The sequence below is a fragment of the Bos javanicus genome, chromosome 18, assembly GCF_032452875.1.
Source record: "Bos javanicus breed banteng chromosome 18, ARS-OSU_banteng_1.0, whole genome shotgun sequence".
Taxonomy (NCBI): Eukaryota; Metazoa; Chordata; class Mammalia; order Artiodactyla; family Bovidae; genus Bos; species Bos javanicus.
Window position 1 is genome coordinate 39,379,598 of NC_083885.1, and position 18,239 is coordinate 39,397,836.

Here is an 18,239-nt window from a genome sequence, read left to right on the forward strand (position 1 = left end):
GATGCCGGCTTTGTGAGGGTCCATGCCCACAACCCTAATGAGCCTCGCCTGTGGTCCCAAGAGCTATTTCAACCTAGCTTTCCTTTTCCAAACTCAGAAGTAGACACCTTTCCTCATGACTGGGGCTTCCCTGATAGTTCAGTTGGTAAAGAATCCGCCTGCAATGCAGGAGACCCCAGTTCGATTCCTGGGTTGGGAAGATCTGCTGGAGAAGGGATAGCCCACTCCAGTATTCTTGGACTTCCCTTGTGGCTCAGCTGGTAAAGAATCCACCTGCAGTGGGAAACCTGGGTTCGATCCCTGGGTTGGGAAGATCCCCTAGAGAAGGAAAGGCTACCCACTCCAGTATTCTGGCCTGGAGAATTCCATGGACTGTATAGTCCCTGGGGTTGCAGAGTCAGACGTGACTGAGCAATACTGAGCACACATTTTCCAAACTCAGAAGCAGACACCTTTCCTCATGACTGGCACTTGCTAAAGAGGATGTAGTATTTAGACTAGGTACCAACTACTTTGCCCAGCAGAATTCAGTCTGCCAAACTTAAAATTCTACCCTAGACAGCAGTCATTTGCATTTAGGGATACAGTCATAAAAACAGCTGTAATATTAAGGTACATAGTGCCAGGGAACTCAATATTTGAGAGAAGAGGTAACAGCTTATCTTTTTATGTAGTCCCCAGAGCCAAGGTAGGATAATAAAACCCACTGAGGAAAATTCAGAGTTAAGGTCATACCGAGAGCTCAAGTCAGGAGCGGTCAAGACCGGAGCAAAATGACTACTCTGGCAGTTTGTATGTCTGCCAAACCATGGAGGAGACAAGAGCTGAGGTCATTTCTAAAAAGCCGCCTATGATGGTACACAATAAGCACAAAACTTTCCTTAGCCTGCACCAAAGGTTGTGTACAGTTTAGATAATTATAGATCCTGAGGTCCAGAAGGAAGTGCCCTAGTTAAGTTGTAGCCAGAAAAATAACTATGCCAGGAATGTGGACCTCTTCCAATATCATAACAAGGAAACTTGGACTCCTCCCTGACCTCTGTAGGTTCAAGGCTACTTAAAAGAGTGTTAACTGACCCCCCACCAAACTAGGGTTAATTCCTACCAGGCTGGCTGAAATACTTGTTTTGAAAAATTTTAATAAGCCTATTACAAAGTACTGGACATTTTAAAGAAAATACTTGAGCCGAATGGCTTCCTCACAGAGCCCCACACTGGAAGTTCTACCTGGGATGTTTCAAAAATGGTTGAGCACTCATTATGTGTCAAAGATTGTTCTGAGCACTTTCATGGATTATCTCATTTAATTTTTACAACAAACTATGAGTTAACATAAACTCAGGAATTAGGTGCCTGGATTTAACATTCTGTACCGCTAATTACTGCTGTGTAACTTTGGGCACATACTTAAACCTCTTCATTTTCCCACCCACAAAATGGAAATAATAGTACTAGCAACAAGTAACTGTTAATACATAATGCACGTAGATTTTGTGGCACACGCCAAGTGCTCAATAAATGTGAGTAACTATTATGTATCTTGAGTGTTTCACCCCTTACTAGTGGCGAGCTAAGTTAGAAGTGGTAGCTGGGATTGGAGATGACTTACTCCAAAAGTTTCTGGCAGTGTTTCTGAAAATAGAATTAGAAAAAAGGCCAACAGTGAGGGCATCTACCGGTCCTTGTGGTTGTGTGAGTACAGAATCTGAGTCTCCAGGCAGACTTCTGGGTCCCTGAGATACAACAGAACATGTAGACCACGGTTCAGGACTAGCTCACACAACCTGCCCCGAGCCCACCACATAAAGATGGGTGCCACTTGCTCTCCAGTTCAAGCTCTGCCACACATGGCTTCGGTCCCCCACCCAAGGGCCACCATCTAAGGCTGGGATACGAAGAAGGCGCAAACACCAAAAGGAAAAGCTAGTAGTTTATATAGATAGATATATAGATATATAGATATTGATATATATTGTGTTTACATAGTCCACAAGTTAAATGCAGGTATCCATAAGAAGAGCATTAACAATAAAAATACAATCTGTGTGTAGCCAAGTACAGAGACTTAAAATGGTAAAACAGCAAAAAGGATCTCACAAAAGTACAAATATACAGTACAAATTGATTTATTTAAAACAGTTACAAAAAAGCACAACAAAATAGAGATTATCCTTAGAATTATTAATGCTTTGTTAAAGATCAGGTAGGATTAGAGGGTAAGAAATGGTATTGGGTGGGGGGAGCACCTGACTAGTTCTAAGGCTTTAGATACAATGCAGTTGATTACATATTAATTTAGCCATTACATACTGGGGATAGTAGTTGGGGGATCAGTAATTTATCTACAGGGAACTCCTACACAAATCAGATCCATCCATCAGACCTCCCCAGTGCCGTCCTCTACTACTCCTCAGGACCCTAAAGCCACCTGGATGACAACATCCCCATACTCCCTTCTCCACCCCATTCCCTACCCATATATTCTTCCCTCCCCTAAGGTGCTGTGCAAGCTGAGAGCAATCTGCTCTCTGCAGCTGGAACATATACTGTTTTGGCTACAGGGATCCTGTGTGTGACGAGGGAGGTTGTAGGGGACAGCCTTATATTTAATACTTTTAAGTTTGCCAAGAGTACTGTCAGTCTCTTCCCCAACACAAGCTTCTCTTGAATGCGAGTGTCAAGCAAATGAGAGATGAACCCTCCCTTTAGCAACCTCAGTGATGCACTAACCACTCGTAGCTCACAACTATGTGCAAACTCCCTGTGCGGGGAGTGGACATAAACCACTGTGTCATCAGCTCGTTCACACTCGCACGCGCGCTTGCTCTCTCTTTTTGAAGAATCTCAGTCCCCGTGACAGTCATAAAGACCAAAATAAATGCTTGCAAAGTTTGACAATAGGTAAAGGCACATGGGCTGCCGCCACACACACTGCAGACAGGAACTCAATTTGAGGCCATCTTCACTGCTGGGCATTTGCAGTAGAATGGCTTGGGGGAATCACACAGATTTTTGAGTTTGCAGTCTACCAGGGGAGGATCTAGGCTTAATAGGAGAACTAATAAAGAAACCTTAGTGTGAAAAGTGCATTTATTACTACTGTTCCTGCTGGGGAGGCTCAGCAGGGCACACCGCACCACCTCTCCTCCTTCCGCCCCAGGCACTGTGCATAGTCTGAAGGTAAGGAGAGAATGCAGTCTACTCTAGCATCTCAAGGGCCAGCATCATCCCAGGCCCAGACCAGATGTGTGGCCCAAAGATGGATCCTAGAGTTGAAAGAGCAACTGACAGCTGCAAAGACCCAGATGCGTTTTTTTATTATTGCATAATGCGGGAGGCCTTGTCTATCCCAGGGAAGTTGGAGGGTGAAGGCTTCCCAGCAAAGGGCTAATAGGTTCCTGGTCAACATCCAACCTCACGTGGTTCAGATCTTCAATTGTAGTGTACACTTCTTCCCATCTGGAAAGTATTGTAGCTTCAGTGTGGTTTAGTAAACTTAGCCTCAGAGGCCAAAAGTCTCCCTAAAACTTGGCCTCTGCACTATTTAAGACTGTAACTTAAATCTCCCACGGCCAATTCAATCAACCAGGTTGTCTTTACTCCAATGGACCCAAGCCCTTTCCCAGTCAACTCATGTCTACCCTTTATCTCCAGTGTGATCACTCAACTTTTCAACATGCCTGCTTCTTGCAGGCTGAAATCATACCACCACCCTGTTCATCTTCTATGGTGCCCAGTGGTAAAAATAAAACTAAACCCCACCTGAGGGTCTATTTCAAACCCTCCCCCAACCCCAGAATCCATTTAACTGGAGCCAGATGAACCTCCCTGGGATGCTGACACAGGTCCTAACCTGGTTCCCCATCATTTAATTTTTAAAACAGGATACAAGGTATTATAAAGGAAAGAAGCAAATACACAGAAAACACCACTTACAGGACCCATTTGTCTCTTCTTCAAGAGTCAGATTATTTGGAGCCAAAGGGCTCCCAAGATGCACTGAAGCCACATCCCTTTGGATTCACCAGCCCACCAGCAGCATTTTATACCATCCCTACTCAACATGACTTTGCTACAAAGTAACCCTTGCACAGGTAAGGATGGACAGGATGCCTGGGTCTCACCTATATGGCCAAAGACACAGAAAGAGTGCTGTGAAGGGCAGCAGGCAGGACAGTGAAAAGACAGCAGCAGTGGCAAAGCAGCACAGACCAAAGCCCCTGATGTGACAACCAACTGAACCAAGAGTATAGAAGGATCAGTCCAGATCTACTGGCCGCCCCTCCTCAATGGGCCTCCAGTGCTCAGCTCTGACCTCCTAGTTTCCCCTTCCCCCATGCCAAACCCCCTCCTTGTACATTAATCTTGATAGAAATGGTTATCCAAGACTTGGATGTCTTACTTGTCCTTCACCTGGTCCCTCTACTTCCCAAACCAGTGTAGGCATTTCTGTTTAATGCCAGAGTTAGCCATCTTCCTATGTCTAACCTCTAGGATGTCCTACCCCTGACACTGGCCTTTTCCAACTGCCCATTACCCCCTAAAGCTGACAGCTTCCCACCAAAACACTCACTCTTTCAAAATGCTCTTAGGTCTCTTATAATAACACTTATGAAATCTTCACAAGGAAGAATGGACACACCATAGGTTATTCATTTCTCATGCCTGGAAGAAAAGACTGAACCAGAGGGAAAAGATAAGGGGAATGCCAGTGCTCTGACCAGGATCTAGAGCACAGAGCTTCTTTCCCTGGGAGGCCATACTTTACACAAGACACCTCTGCAGCTCAGCAAAGTCAAGTAATCAATATATTACATATGCATGGCACAGTATCAGGGGAAGTGCTGGTATTGCCTTACCAGCAAGATGCAGAAGAGGAACAGCAGCAGAAAGCTCAGGACCCAGCTCGCCAAGGTGCACAAGATTTTCTCTTTCCAGAATTAAGTGGAAGTTACCAGGCTAGGCAGTGAGGGGTTTTTGTATTTAAACTACTTGGCATGTTTCTGGTTAGACAGAGGTTTGCTCCCTTAAGAAGAAGCTCGGTTGGTATCTGTGGTGGGTATTTCTTTTTTTTTTTTTTAAATATGGAACGCTTCACGAATTTGCGTGTCATCCTTGCGCAGGGGCCATGCTAATCTTCTCTGTATCATTCCAATTTTAGTATATGTGCTGCCGAAGCAAGCACATGTGGTGGGTATTTCTTGAGTGCTTACTGTGTGCCTGTCACTATATTCAGTGGATGAGCCTTCCTAATGAGAAAGGAGGTTTCTGAGAAACCTGGGTATGAGAAACTGGGAATGAATTTCTTGTGGAGCAGCCAGAAATGAGGCCTTCTCTGGAGGCCTCCTCTGAGAGGATTCCTCAAGACTCAGCCCCACAGGGCCCCAGTGTAGAAACAAGCCAGAGAAAGCAGCATTGAGAGAGAACGGGGACAGAGAAGGGAAAGGACATGATCCCAAATGTGTACAAGGTTGAGTGTTCACCAGACATGGCTGGTGTTTGGTTCTGAGGTGAACCGGAGACTGAAGTGATCAGGTCAGCAGTTTCCTTTGGACAGGCCTCCAGAAGCTGACTGACCAGGAAACTGCTTGCAAGGAATGAAACCGTGGAGCATAGGGCTTGGAGCAAACAACCCAGTCTCAGTCACTTTGTTCCCCCAGGAGAACCACCTTTAGCACCTGAACACTAAGAATGACTCCATTCTCAGAACGCCCCCTCCCCCAAGGAGGTAGGTAAGATTATTTATCCCCATTTGGCAGCTGGGGAGGAAGTGAAAGAGTGAGAGGTCACTAGACTTGCCTAAAGCCTATGACAGAGCAGAGATCAGACCTCAGAGGATTGGGACTCCGGATGACAGGCCAGGCCTCAGCCAGTCCATCTTGAAAGGCCAGGGTCATAGCCTGGGAGAAGCCTCACCAGAGAACTGAGTGGACAATACCCTGAGTTGTTTCAAGAGTCTAAAGACCTCCCCCCGCCCATACAAACAGAACACCCACCCACCCACCTGAAAGCTGATGGGGGAAGCCTAATTCTCAACATCCACTGGAATCCCACAGTCCAAGCTGATGCTAAAAAGTCATGAAGAAAAAAATGCGCTTAAGACACGGGGGCACATGCAACTAAGATCGAAAAAACTCTTTGCAGAGGAATACTCCACCACAAAATGAAATCTAGGAGACTTTTCAGGTATTGAAATATTATCAAGAGTATCCCAGGGAATTCCCTGGTGGTCCAGTGGTTAGGACTCCATGCTTTCACTGCTGAGGATCTAGGTTCAGTCCCTGATTTGAGGAACTAAAATCCCACGGACAAAATAAAAAAAAAAAGACTATCCCAACACCTTAGAGCTCACTGTGGGAGAAGACGGCTTGGGGAAGCCCAAATGCTGGGAGAGGGAGTGGAGTAAGCTGGGAGGGACTCTGTAAAAACCTAAGGATGGGCACTGCCCAGCCACTGATACTGGCCCCGACCCAGGGCATAGTTCCATTCTTGTTTCCCCAGCAAACAGTTCAACTACAGGAGAGGAGGGGACATGACTCTGAGTTTTTAAAACTAGAGAATAACTGAAAGGGAAACCAGAGAGACCCCCTACACAGCAAAAACTAGAGGTCTTGGTCAGAGTGGACAAAACCAGTTTTGTAGAAAGGGAACGGCAATGCAGCTAAAAATTAGGCCCAGGTCAAGATACCAGACAGGTTAGGTCAGCAGAGGGTGGGGGCAGCGCAGGCACTTAGGCACAACAAAGACAGACAGAGGAGCGGGTGTAGGGGCCTGGGGCAAAGGATCCACTGGTTCTTTTGAAAGTCACCATTACCAACTCAAGATTCAGGACAATTTCAAAGTGGGTCTGGAACACTGAGTAGGAGGGGCTTTGTTAAGTCAGCTGCCCTTCCGGAAGCTCTGCCTAGAGCCTGGTCAGTATGGCCATCAGGTCTTTCTCCTCATATCCCGCAACTGGGTCCCCACCAAGGTAAGTCTCCACTCTGAGCCTTGGAGGGGCTTCTCTCTCCTGGTGGGATGCTAGAAGCCTTGTGGGAGAAACGGTGGGGAGAGACGGGAAACGGCTGGAACAGAGGGTCACGCAGAGTCCCCTGCAAAAATACCCAGCCTCCAACATCTGTAACAAAACTACCCTTTAAAGTGCACAGCTCTCAAAAGAAGAGTTCTGGGTGGGAACCCTCTTACTTCCAACCATGGGGCCTCCTGCCCTCCCATCACAAAAAAGAAAGGAATAAAAAAAAAACTTCAGACAGCTGAACTGCTACTATAAGCTGTGGATCATCATTTTTGGCTCTTTCTTTGCTCCTTCCCTCTGCCACCTGCTCCCAAAGCCTGACTCTCTCCTTGCAGGAGCCAGGGATGAAGAGGAAAGAACAGGGGGCCCTGATATTTGGAATGTTTCTTATCCTGCGTGCACCCCCTTCCTTCCTTGGCCCAGGCCTGCTGCTCCCCGTCACAACACCCCAGTGGGGGCTGTTCTGAAAGGATGCGATGGGGTGACAGGTAACAGACCCTGCCTCAGGAGGCTGCCTTCGTGCCACCTCTTCCCCACCAACCTCACTGCCCAGAGAGCTACCCACTGCTCGGCATGTGCAAATCCTCTGCTCTGCTCGCTCACGGTGAGGCCCAGCTCTGGGGTGGAGCCCCAGGCTGGGTCTGGGATAAGTTCATTTCCCCGCATTAGAGCGCCCTTCGATGGACAGCTTCACCTCCTGCGGAATGAAAGAGGGACGGAGCAGTGCAGCCCTCGCCTCCTCCCCTTGCGTGCTGTATCTTTGGAAGCTCGGAGCCGACCAGCAGGCCTGAGCACCAGGCTCCGGCTGCGAGGGCTCTACCGACCGGGAGCCCTCGCCTGACGGCTGGCTTTTCCCATCACTGTCACATTGCTCTCGGGGTCCCAGGACTGTCCTTTCAGGTCTTTCTCGGGGCGGACCCAGCTGGCCTGGGGGAGCACAGCTGGACTGAGAGACTGAGTTACTGTTCAAGCTTTGTAAACTGATAGAGATGCAGACATCTCCCACCTGGAGCCGATGGCAGGGCAGAGAGAAGAGTTGTGCAGTCCGCCCGGGGCTGCAGGAGGACCAGCCCTGGCCATAGACGAAGAAGGGGTGCTCGGGGGGCACCTCGATGCTCACTTTGCTCTGCTGCTCACCCACCACGAAGTGCAGCATGACAAATCCAGGCCACTGGCTCTCCTGAATGTCCACAACTGTGCTTGAGTCAATCTTCAGCCCCCCGCTCACTTCGGCACTGCGCACAAAATCCTGTGTCTGGAGGTCCTCCACCCGCTTCAGCTCCCCCGTAGCCAGCTGGATGATGGCGCCCTTCATGAAATGGGAGGGCAAATGGGAAGAGGTCACGGGGGGTAGCGTCGACTCCTTGTCTGGGAAGGTGGCTCTGGCCTGTATGTCCAAACTTGATGCCACCAGGATCTCCGAACCCACAGGCAGCAGGCCTGGGTCAGTTCCAGCGGGCACCAAGTTGCCATTGGCTACAACCACTGCTTTGGGGAAAGGTCTATGCTTCAGGGGTTCCTGATGGGAGTGAGGGGAGACCCCTCGGGCCTGGTTTTTCTCGGCCATCTCGGCGGCGCTCCTGGCTGGCCCTCGCCCCCCACCCTGGTGGTCAGGGTTATGGTGGGACAGGTTGAGGGGGCTGGGCTCGTCCTTCCTCTGAGCTGCCACCGCCCGGTAGTCCTGAGAAGCTAAAGCACCCACCACCCGCTGGACCTCGAGGTCAGTGTCCGGGGTCCCTCGGTGTGCTGGCACTGCCACCTCCACCCGTGCAGACTGAGAACCTGAAAACAATTGTCCGTCCACCATGCATTCGACCACTGGCGCCAGTCCCTGGCCCTCGCCCTTGTTGCTGGGGGAGTCAAGGGCTTCGCTTTCCCGTCTCACTAAATTCCGATCTCGCGGTCTCTGTCCATTGGCAGCGGCTGCTTCCAGAGCAGGCTGGCCCTCCTGAGGAGTAAGAACTGGGCTGGCACCTGCGGGGGCAGTTTCATGCAAGGTGTACCCAGCAGGGAGCCTGGACATCTGATAATAAATGGGCATCCGGCCTGGAGCGAGGTCCAGTGGCTGAGTACTCGAATGATGTGGCAACTGCCCAGGCGGGGAGCTGGCAGAGGGGGCTTTGCTGAACGAATGGGCTGGGGATGAAGCCGGGGGAGGAGTGGCTCCTTCTGCCAGGAGTGAGGCGTATGGCACAAAGTGTGGAAGGTGAGAGGTGGCGAGGTTGGCAGAAGGAGAAAGGAGGGGACTCGGGAGGAAATTAGGTGGCACGGCATAAGGAAGGCTGTACGGAGACCCGATGAACTGCAGAGAGGTGGACGGGAGCTGAGCATAGTGGATTGGGGGATAGTGGATTCCCGGATGTTGAATCAGAGAAGACGCTACATTAAATGTGGGGGGCAAGGGGCTCATGTTCACCACAGATGGGAGGCCAGTTGGGGAGAAGGTGGCAGGTGGCACAGCCACCTTATACAGCATGCCATACTGGTCCACCGTTAGACCAGTGATGGCCTCGGCTCCATCACCCCCCAGGCTGACTCTGGCTCCTGCCTGGCTCTGCCCGGCCACCACAACCCCTCGAGACCATTCAGAAGCATCACTGGAGGGTGTGTGGTTAGTTGAGCAGCTGGTGGTTCTCCCCATATCCTCGCTGGTCACGGGGAGGTCTCGTTTCTTTGGTGGAAGGCATTCCTGACTCCTCTCATGAACAGGTTTCATATTGCTTTGTGGTGTTCCTGGAGCCTGGAAGGGGTCGGCTTGCTCCTTGGGGCATCAGAAGGGGCTTCTCTGTAGCTCCCCTGCACCCCTCTGTGCTGTTGGCTGGGGCGCCCACATCTGCTAGGGAACAAATCAGAGGCAAAGAACAGTAACCCAGGGGTAAACCAAGTCAAATGGAAGAGCAGGAAGTGCATCCATAGAGGAAGATGGAACCAAGGGGACTGCTGGGAAAAAAAGAGGAATGAGAAAGCGGCAGACAAGGATGCTACACCCCTCACTCATCCAGCCAAGGACATGAAAGAAACAATCACAGAAAGCACACAGCTACAAGGTCAAGCATTCAAAAATGCGGAACATAACCTGTTGGTCCATGACCCCAGGGAAACCAACCGGGTCATGATTAGCTGTGTCTCTGATGCGAACCCTGACTATTCTGAGTCTTTCCCCCTAAGGGGGATTTGAACACATGGTCTTTGCTGCTCGGTCCTTAAGTTTCTCCTTTTGTCACCAAACACTACTACTGTGCTATCTTCTTTCCTGAACATATGAGCTCATCCTTGCTTCCTTTCCCCAGCCTAATTTGGGTTATGATCTCATCTATCCCCCTCCTCCCTCCCAGGCCTTACCTCCTTTGCTTCATATCACCACCACCTCAAGGACCCAGGTGTCAATAGGTCCTGAGGTCTGCTTGTTTTTTTAAAAAAATGCTGTTCCCTAATTATGTTACGAAAATAAGTATCTTCTTTGCCCCATAAAATACTACCTTCAAACTTGGGCCCTATGAGGAAAGTGACTGTACTAGCATTTTCTAGAATTTATTTATTTCTCCTTTTCTTCAAAGAGCAACAAAACTCTTCTGACCTCACACAGACTTTGTGTTCCCTAGTCTGGCAAGACTTCTTTTCCTCCCATGGACCACCTTCAATTTGCCTTCTTCACCCATTCCCTTTCTTTTTTTCTTTGCCATTGGCTCCTTTTCTTTGGTAGGGAGGTTCTAGGCACCACTTCTTAAGATGCTGGTTCCATTCCCCAAAACATGCCTCTTTATCACTATCTTAGGTCTATGTGATTCATAAGAAAGTTCTCTCTCCCCTTTCTCTATCACCTTTCATACACGCTTTTGGCCACTGTCACAACTTATCATTTTGGTCTGAATACTTGAACACCTATGAAATTTGTCACCTATTTCTTCCAATCAGGCTTCAGTTCTTTGGCTCTGGAAAAAGATTTGATATTACACTCTGTTCTGCTTTTCCACTGTTGATTCCAGATGTTTTTCTGCAACAAGGTATCCAAAGCACCTCCATTACCTGAGCTTCCAGTGGTGCTTCTGAGAAGTTGTAATAAGAAGCAGTGTCCTCCCCACTGGCTTGGGAGCCTAGAAGACAGAAACAGGAATACATAAGTGGGAGCCTAGCCTCTGACCATCCCCAGGATCATGAAGAAAGCGAATTCTAAAGCCACAAAGACATTAATATCCAGGAGTCCCTGCCTCAGCCTCTTCTCTAGGGGTAACAACACATTAAATTCTAATTTGTTGGAAGACATTTCTGGGAAAAAAATTTCCAAGTGTCAGACTTCACTGTTTTCCTTAACATCATATTCTTCATTCTCTACCTGTACCTATTCCACCAAAGGTTAAATTTATTTCCAATCCCAGTTTCAGGTAAATGCACAAAGTGGAAGACTCAGCATTGTTCCCATGTGAACAAAGGGAAGCAGGAAAAAAATCAGTCTCACGGATTTCACTTTTATTCTGGGCTAATGAAAACATAGATGTGGAGGTTATTTAAATGAGAAAAGAGGCACTGGAGGAAAAAGAACAATTATTTATGTTTCTGGGGCAGAAAAAGAGGTCAAGGGGGAGTCACTCAAAGGGAAGCCTTATTAACAAATTTCCAGGGTAAAAAAAACAAAACAAAACAGGCTCCTGTGTGTGTGTGTAAAATTTCTAAGTGACAACTTTGTATCAAGTGCTGAATCAGGTGTGACAGAAACTGAAAGTACTGCCTTCATCCTCAGGTACCGCAACAATGGAAAACAAAACTGCTAACTGTCAACGTCCGAATATACACCTGTCAGACACATCATGCACTGAAGACCAGAGCCTTAATCTCTAAAAACAAAGAAAGTAATACTGACCAGTACTTGGAGACACTGTTGATACTACCCACTGTGCTTTCCAAGTCCTACTTGGATTATACTGCAAGCCTCAAACCAAACTCAAGGTATTTCTCCCTTAAGATCGGCAAGGTGCAGATATATCAAAAAAAAAAAAAAAGGAAGAAGACAGGAAAACAAGGTGGAAAGACAAATTCTTCGTTCCATAAACACAAAGTTACACAGAGGGCATAAGTCTTGCATTCCTTCTTTGCCAGCAGTTCCAGTAACTGAAAAGCTGTTCGCTTTCTCTGTCATTTCCAACAGAAAATGGGTCACATCTTCAATTCTAGAATGATACTTGCCTCTCATGACTAAAACATTAAAGAGAACCTGCCTCTAGGTCCCAGAGGGGTTAGCCAAACAGAGGCTAATAAAAGGACAGAAAGAGGCAAAAGGTCTGCGGGAGTAACAAAGAGCCAAGACTGTGCACCAGGTTCCCACAACGCAAAACACATTTTGGAATCTGAAACGTTAGCCTCTTAAGAGGCTCAATGAGGATTTCTCCAGGGCAAGACGCAGCCTGTGGCCCTAACGGAGCTAACGGGAAACGACCATTCCGGAGAGCTGCTGGAGCTGCCAGCACAGCCCAGAATCAAGAGGTTGAATCCAGCCCCAGACTCGAATTCGCTGAGGGCGAGGAGCTTAGAACAGACAGGGGCTAAGGCTTCCCTTGTTCCCCCAATCACTGCCCCAAAAGGGGTAAGGCCCGAAATTGGGAATTCTGCGTTTAGAGAGTAGAGGGTCGACCTTTCAAGCAGAGGAGTTAAGGGCGAGGCCCCGCAGGCGCTGCTTCCTTGTTTGGGGGCCCCTTCCCGCCCCGAGGACTCGGACAGCCCGGGCCGCCAGGACACAGCCGCGGGGGCGCAGGAACCTGAGGCAGCTCTCTGGGCCGGGCCGGTGAGAAGCGATCCGGGGTCTAGGCGAGGCCTCTTTCGCTCCCTCGGTCCGCGGGGCAACGGGCTCTGGGGGGCCACTTCCTTCAGAGCACCAAGCCCAGGCCTGCTTGGCCCCAGTGAGGTCGGCGGCCTCAATCAAGGCGACACTCACCGGCCCATCTCACGGCGCTCCCCGGGCTCCTCCCGCTGGTCCCGGAGCCGCCGCAACAGCGGCCGCCGCCATCCCCGGCCCCGGAGCCGCCCCACACCCAGCGCCCCCCCCAGCCGGGCGCCCGGAGATGGCGTCAAGAGCGCCCCGCCCCCGGCTCGGAGAGATGACGTCAGAGCCCCTAGTCGGGGAGCGACGCCCAGGAGTACCCCGGAGGGGAGGGGGCTGGCTCCCCGCCTGTCACTTCCAGCGCCCCCTCTGGTGGGAAAACGAACTTCTCTCCCTGGGGCCGGGTCACGTGAATAGGACTGCGCCCGGCCTCCACACCCTGACCCCACAAGGACCCTGCAATCGCTTACACCAGTCAATTCTGGAGGTTCCCAAACAGAACCCCGAAGCGTGGCCATCAGTGACCCGCGTTTCCTGGACCTCGGGAACTGACTTTGTGAAACCTTCTCTTGGGAACCTCCGGGAACACTGAGGCGACCCAGGTCCGGGAGAGTATTGAGATTCCCCCCTAGAGACCCAGGATGGAGAGGGGAGCTCTTTAAGAGTTGAGAAATGCCTCTGAGGGGGGACGAGAAATGGACCGGAGCCAGGATCTAGAGGAAAGTGAAGTTAGTGACTTGAAAGTCTGTGAAGAATGAGAGGATGGGGGAAGTACAGTGGGAAGCAGCTTAGTGGGAAGAGGGCTTGACTACTAGAGGAACTGTTTGGTCACCAATCATTGACAATTAACTTGTCGACTTGATAGTAATATGAACATCTGATTAACTTAAGTGAAAAAAGGGAATTCCTTGATGGCTCGATAGTTAGGATTCGTGGCTTTCACTGAGCAGGAAACTAAGATTCCGCATGCTGCAAAGCCCTGCAGCGTGGCCAAAATAGAAAGAAAAAAAAAAAAAAGGACACCAGTTGATTTATACTTTGATTACAACTATGTAAAAAAGTAGTTCTGCATACAGACAAAAGCTGAACAGAGGGAAAAAAAAAACTATTGGAGAGACTGGATTCTGAGTAGAGTTTGTTCCTTTTTAGTTTCTGCAAACTTTGTTCAGTAAATAATCACTGATTTTTGTTTGATTTTGAAAGTTCTACTGGCTGGGCTCTTGCTACTAAGCCTTTGGAAAATCGTTTTACTACTTTAGGCTTCAATTTCCTTTTATGTGAAATGAAGAGCTTGAACTGGGTGAAGCTGCTGCTGCTGCTACTAAGTTGCTTCTGTTGTGTCCGATTCTGTGCGGCCCCATAGACGGCAGCCTGGGATTCTCCAGGCAAGAACACTAGAGTGGGTTGCTATTCCCTTCTCCAATGCATGAAAGTGAAAAGTGAAAGTGAAGTCGCTCAGTCGTGTCCGACTCTTAGCGACCCCATGGACTGCAGCCCACCAGGCTCCTCCCTGCATGGGATTTTCCAGGCAAGAGTACTGGAGTGGGTTGCCTTGGCCTTCTCCCGAACTGGGTGAAGGGGCCGGAGTAAAACATAGATAGGAGAGATCGGGAAACATTTTAAGTGAAAAAATAAGCAAAGATATACATTGTGAGATCATGTATTTATTTTAAACAACATAATGTTACAGTTGCATATATTTATGTATCTGTACAAAAGAGGAGTGGAAGGATATGTATCAACTAGTTAACATTGGCTATCTCAGGAGAGGAAAGTGGAACTGGGTGGTGGCCAAGAGGAACAAAAGAGACTTTTTGTTATTGTTTGGATTTTTTAAATGAGAATATTACCTTAGAAACACTAAATGAGCAAGTTAAAATACAAATAAGGTATATGATCTCTAACATTCTTTCTAGGAAACACTTAGGCCTCAAATTTGATATTTTCTCACCTGGGTGGGTCCAAAGAATTATCAAAATTATTGAATACTACACACACGCACACACCCCTACACCCAAATGGGTAAAACATGATGACACTACTGATTCGTAGCCATCTAAATCAGCAGAAAACTTTGCTTTGTGAATATTAATATTATACATAACAATTATTTTCTCAGTTTGGCCAAGAAGGAAGTCCTGTGGTTACTCAGGGACCCTGTTTTAGTGCTAATTGGCAGAATGGTTTCTGGTTCATTTCTTCGCTCACAAAACTGGCACTGAAACTGCCAAGATCAAGACCTTTGGACCATCAAAGTGTATTCAACGATAGCCAGTTTCTCCCAGATCAAGATATGCAATCAGAGACCTGGTTTTCAGGCAAAATTGATGCAAGCAAAATGTTTTTTGGCTGCCAGTCATTAACATAATGACATGGTTCAAAGGTGTGTGTCTATTTTTGTTAAAGGGTGTTCTGAATGGTGAAACACTAGTGATTTCCTGGTTTGATGCTGCAGTCCCAAAAAGGTAGGTCATATCTGCTGTATCTTCTTCTAGAACTCTTTACTCCAAGCAAGCCTCATTTCTTTGGTTGTACATATTGATGGTTGTTGTTTAGTTGGTAAGTCGTATCTGGCTCTTTTGTGACGCTATAGACTGTAGCTCGCCAGGCGCCTCTGTCCATGAGATTTCCCAGGTAGGATACTGGAGTGGGTAGCCATTTCCTTTTCTAGCAGATCTTCCCGACCCAGAAATTGAACTCTCATCTCCTGCATTGGCAGGTGGATCCTTTACCATTGAGCCACCAGGGAAGGCCCACAGGCAGGGTAAGCTCAGACAACTATCCCAACTGTTTGTGATGCTAAGGAATCAATCAGAGATAACTTTGGGATAAAAACTTGGGAAACCATGTTTGTCACAACAAGAGGAGTAGGTGGCTTTTTTTCATACTGTCTTATCTTCCTGCTTATATGCTTTAGTGTACCAGGGTGTCGTTTTAAGAAAGGAACTTCTATCCTTAGATCCTATGGCAGAAATGACAACTAATCTTAAGCATATATTGAAATTATAGAATCCTTAGCAGGTTTGACTTTCCCTAGAAACATGTTGGTTCCTGATATTAGATTATTTGGGAAAGTTTTCTAATGGTTTCCAAATGTAGGAATGTGCAGTTTTCAGGCTTCTGTTTTATCTACTTCCCTGTGTTCTCATTTCCACATGCCTTTAATGTTATGCAACCTCTCCAGGTTCCAATGGGGATTGCCCTTTCTAATTCATTAACATTTAGAAGAAGGTCTTATAACTTCTCCAAAGTGACTATTATGTCCTCTGGGGAGGAGAATATCCCTCTGTTGTCTACTTCCTCAGACACTTGCCAGAGACTTTCACTATTTGTCAGAAACTTCCGGCAGAACTCTCAAAAGTTGCAGTAAAAACACTGACGATTACAATAAACTGAAGATCTAGCCCTTATTTGAATCACAAGCGTCGTATCTGGGGAACTGGTCCATAGAGAAGCAAATGCTTTCAGGCCAGTACTAAGCAGCCAGGAGTTCCTTACACGGGATTTGTTAAATAAATAAATGTGTGCCTGCTCAGTCGTGGCTGACTCTTTGCAACCCCGTGTACTGTAGCCCGCCAGGCTCCTGAATAAATAAAGTAGATGTGGAAAAATTAGAGCCTCTGATAACTCTCTCTTTGGCTGGGAAACTTCTCAGCAAGGTGATTTGCGAGCTGCTGTGCCTTGTGGTGAAATCACATTCAGCTTTGCCTTCAAAGCTTATGCCTTTTGCAGACAACTTGCAGCTGGTTGTCAGTCGCCTAGAATTCCTGGAAAAAAATTTTTTTAGAGTGAGGGAGCGTAGCAAGCTGCCCCTCAGATTCCTGTGCACTTCATGCTGCCACCTCCCAGTCCCATGGCATATCTCATAAGACCTTACTTAGCAACTCTGAAATTTAAAGGCATGTTCCTGAATTGTGGGACTGATTATTACAGTGATCAAATTGTTTAAAAATTTTCAAACACTCTCCTGTATCTTGGTTGTCTCAATACCAATCATGGTTTTGTAAGATATTAAACCACTGGTGAAAACTGGATAAAGTGGGTCCTCGGTTGTTCTGTATTACTTCTTACAAACCACATGTTAACCTACAATTATGTCAAAATAAAAACTTTATTTAAAAAGAAGTTTCAGGCTTCCCTAGTGGTTCATTGGTAAAGAATCCACCTGCCAGTGGCTCAGTGGTAAAGAATTTACCTGCCACAAGTTCAGTCCGTGAGCTGGAACAATGCCATGTGACTATGCACCAAACTATTGAGCCTGTACTCTAGAGCCCAGGAACCACAATCACTAAGCCCATGTGCTGCAACGACTGAAGCCTGTGAGCCCCTAGAACCCATGCTCAACAACAAGAGAAGTCACTGCAATGAGAAGCCGATGTACCACAGCTAGAGAGTAGCCCTCAATTGCTGCAACTGGAGAAAAGCCCATGCAGCAACAAAGACCCAGCACAGCCAAAAATAAATAAATAACATTTGTTTAAAAAAAAAAATAAAGCGTTTTTCAGGGAATTCCCTGGTGGTCCAATGGTTAGGACTCTGCACTTCCACTACAGGGGGCTCAGGTTCAATCCTTGGTCAGGGAACTAAGATTCCAAGTATGGCCAAAAGAAAGAAAAACATCTCCGAAGGTTTAAGATGTAATGTTATGTCCAAATGACTGGACTTCTCTCCACCAAAGCACCGTGCTTCATCTAGCCAAGCCTTTTTTAGATGTGTAATAGCTATTAAGTTTGAGCTCCTGGGCAAATTTTTCTGAAAGAGCTTCCTTAGCTTTTTTCAAACACACACAGAAGATGCTTTTTCTTCTATCAGGTGACAGCTTAAGTCATGTTATACCCATGAATATGAGTAGTAGCTGATTTATATTGTCTTCTTTCTGTAATTTATGTTGCCTTTTGCTCTTTCCTTATTCCAGTGGGTCACATGTGCCATGACCCCCTCAGTAAACTGAGAAACGGAGGATCTCTGATTATGAGAAGGGTTCAGGTGAAATAAGTAATGCATGTAAACGCAGTTTTCTCAGTGCTGCATAAATAGGACTGTTTATTATTGAATTACTATGGTCTATTAGATTATGGTAGCGGAGAGGCAGATATTACCCAAACTTTCAAACTGATTTTTAGGCATTCTTTAACCAAATCTTGCAGAGGGTGTTTGGGCATTACTTATATAAGGAACCTATGGAAAGTATTCAAAACAAATGACGTATAGAGAAATCCAGTGATACTCATTATTATTATTGTGAACAAAGAGAATGACACTGATGGTGTACACAGAACTTGTGAACTTTATCAACTGTATGTCCATGTGTCCTTTAATTCTGACAATCAGGGATACATATTGATTTTTTTTAGTTTTTTGTTTTAAATAAAAACATTATTTCACACTATGTCATATATGGCCCTATTTATT

General features: G+C 47.2%; 1 protein-coding gene and 2 non-coding genes across 4 annotated transcripts; 1 reads left to right on the top strand and 2 right to left on the bottom strand.

Annotated features, from left to right (window-relative positions):
- Nucleotides 1–1,912: 1,912 nt before the first annotated feature.
- On the bottom strand, nt 1,913–13,071 carry ATXN1L (ataxin 1 like). 2 transcript variants are annotated; one of them, XM_061387790.1, is made up of 3 exons: nt 12,942–13,071; nt 11,042–11,109; nt 1,913–9,848 (listed from the first exon to the last, which is right to left on the bottom strand). In XM_061387790.1, exon 3 carries the CDS (start codon nt 9,729–9,731, stop codon nt 7,668–7,670), a length of 2,064 nt encoding a protein of 687 aa, XP_061243774.1. In that variant the 5' UTR covers nt 9,732–9,848; nt 11,042–11,109; nt 12,942–13,071; the 3' UTR covers nt 1,913–7,667. The 2 variants fall into 2 exon arrangements, with proteins under 2 accessions (XP_061243774.1, XP_061243775.1); XM_061387791.1 differs by having other exon boundaries at nt 1,913–9,851.
- LOC133231217 (U6 spliceosomal RNA) lies at nt 5,079–5,185 on the bottom strand. The gene has a single exon (XR_009731092.1). It is a non-coding gene; the product is annotated as a U6 spliceosomal RNA (small nuclear RNA).
- Nucleotides 13,072–17,337: 4,266 nt separating the features above from the next.
- On the top strand, nt 17,338–17,410 carry TRNAG-UCC (transfer RNA glycine (anticodon UCC)). The gene has a single exon. It is a non-coding gene; the product is annotated as a tRNA-Gly (tRNA).
- Nucleotides 17,411–18,239: the final 829 nt, after the last annotated feature.

Excerpts from the sequence above, each read along its gene's own strand:
- ATXN1L (XM_061387790.1), bottom strand. The coding sequence starts at position 9,731 with ATGAAACCTGTTCATGAGAGGAGTCAGGAATGCCTTCCACCAAAGAAA.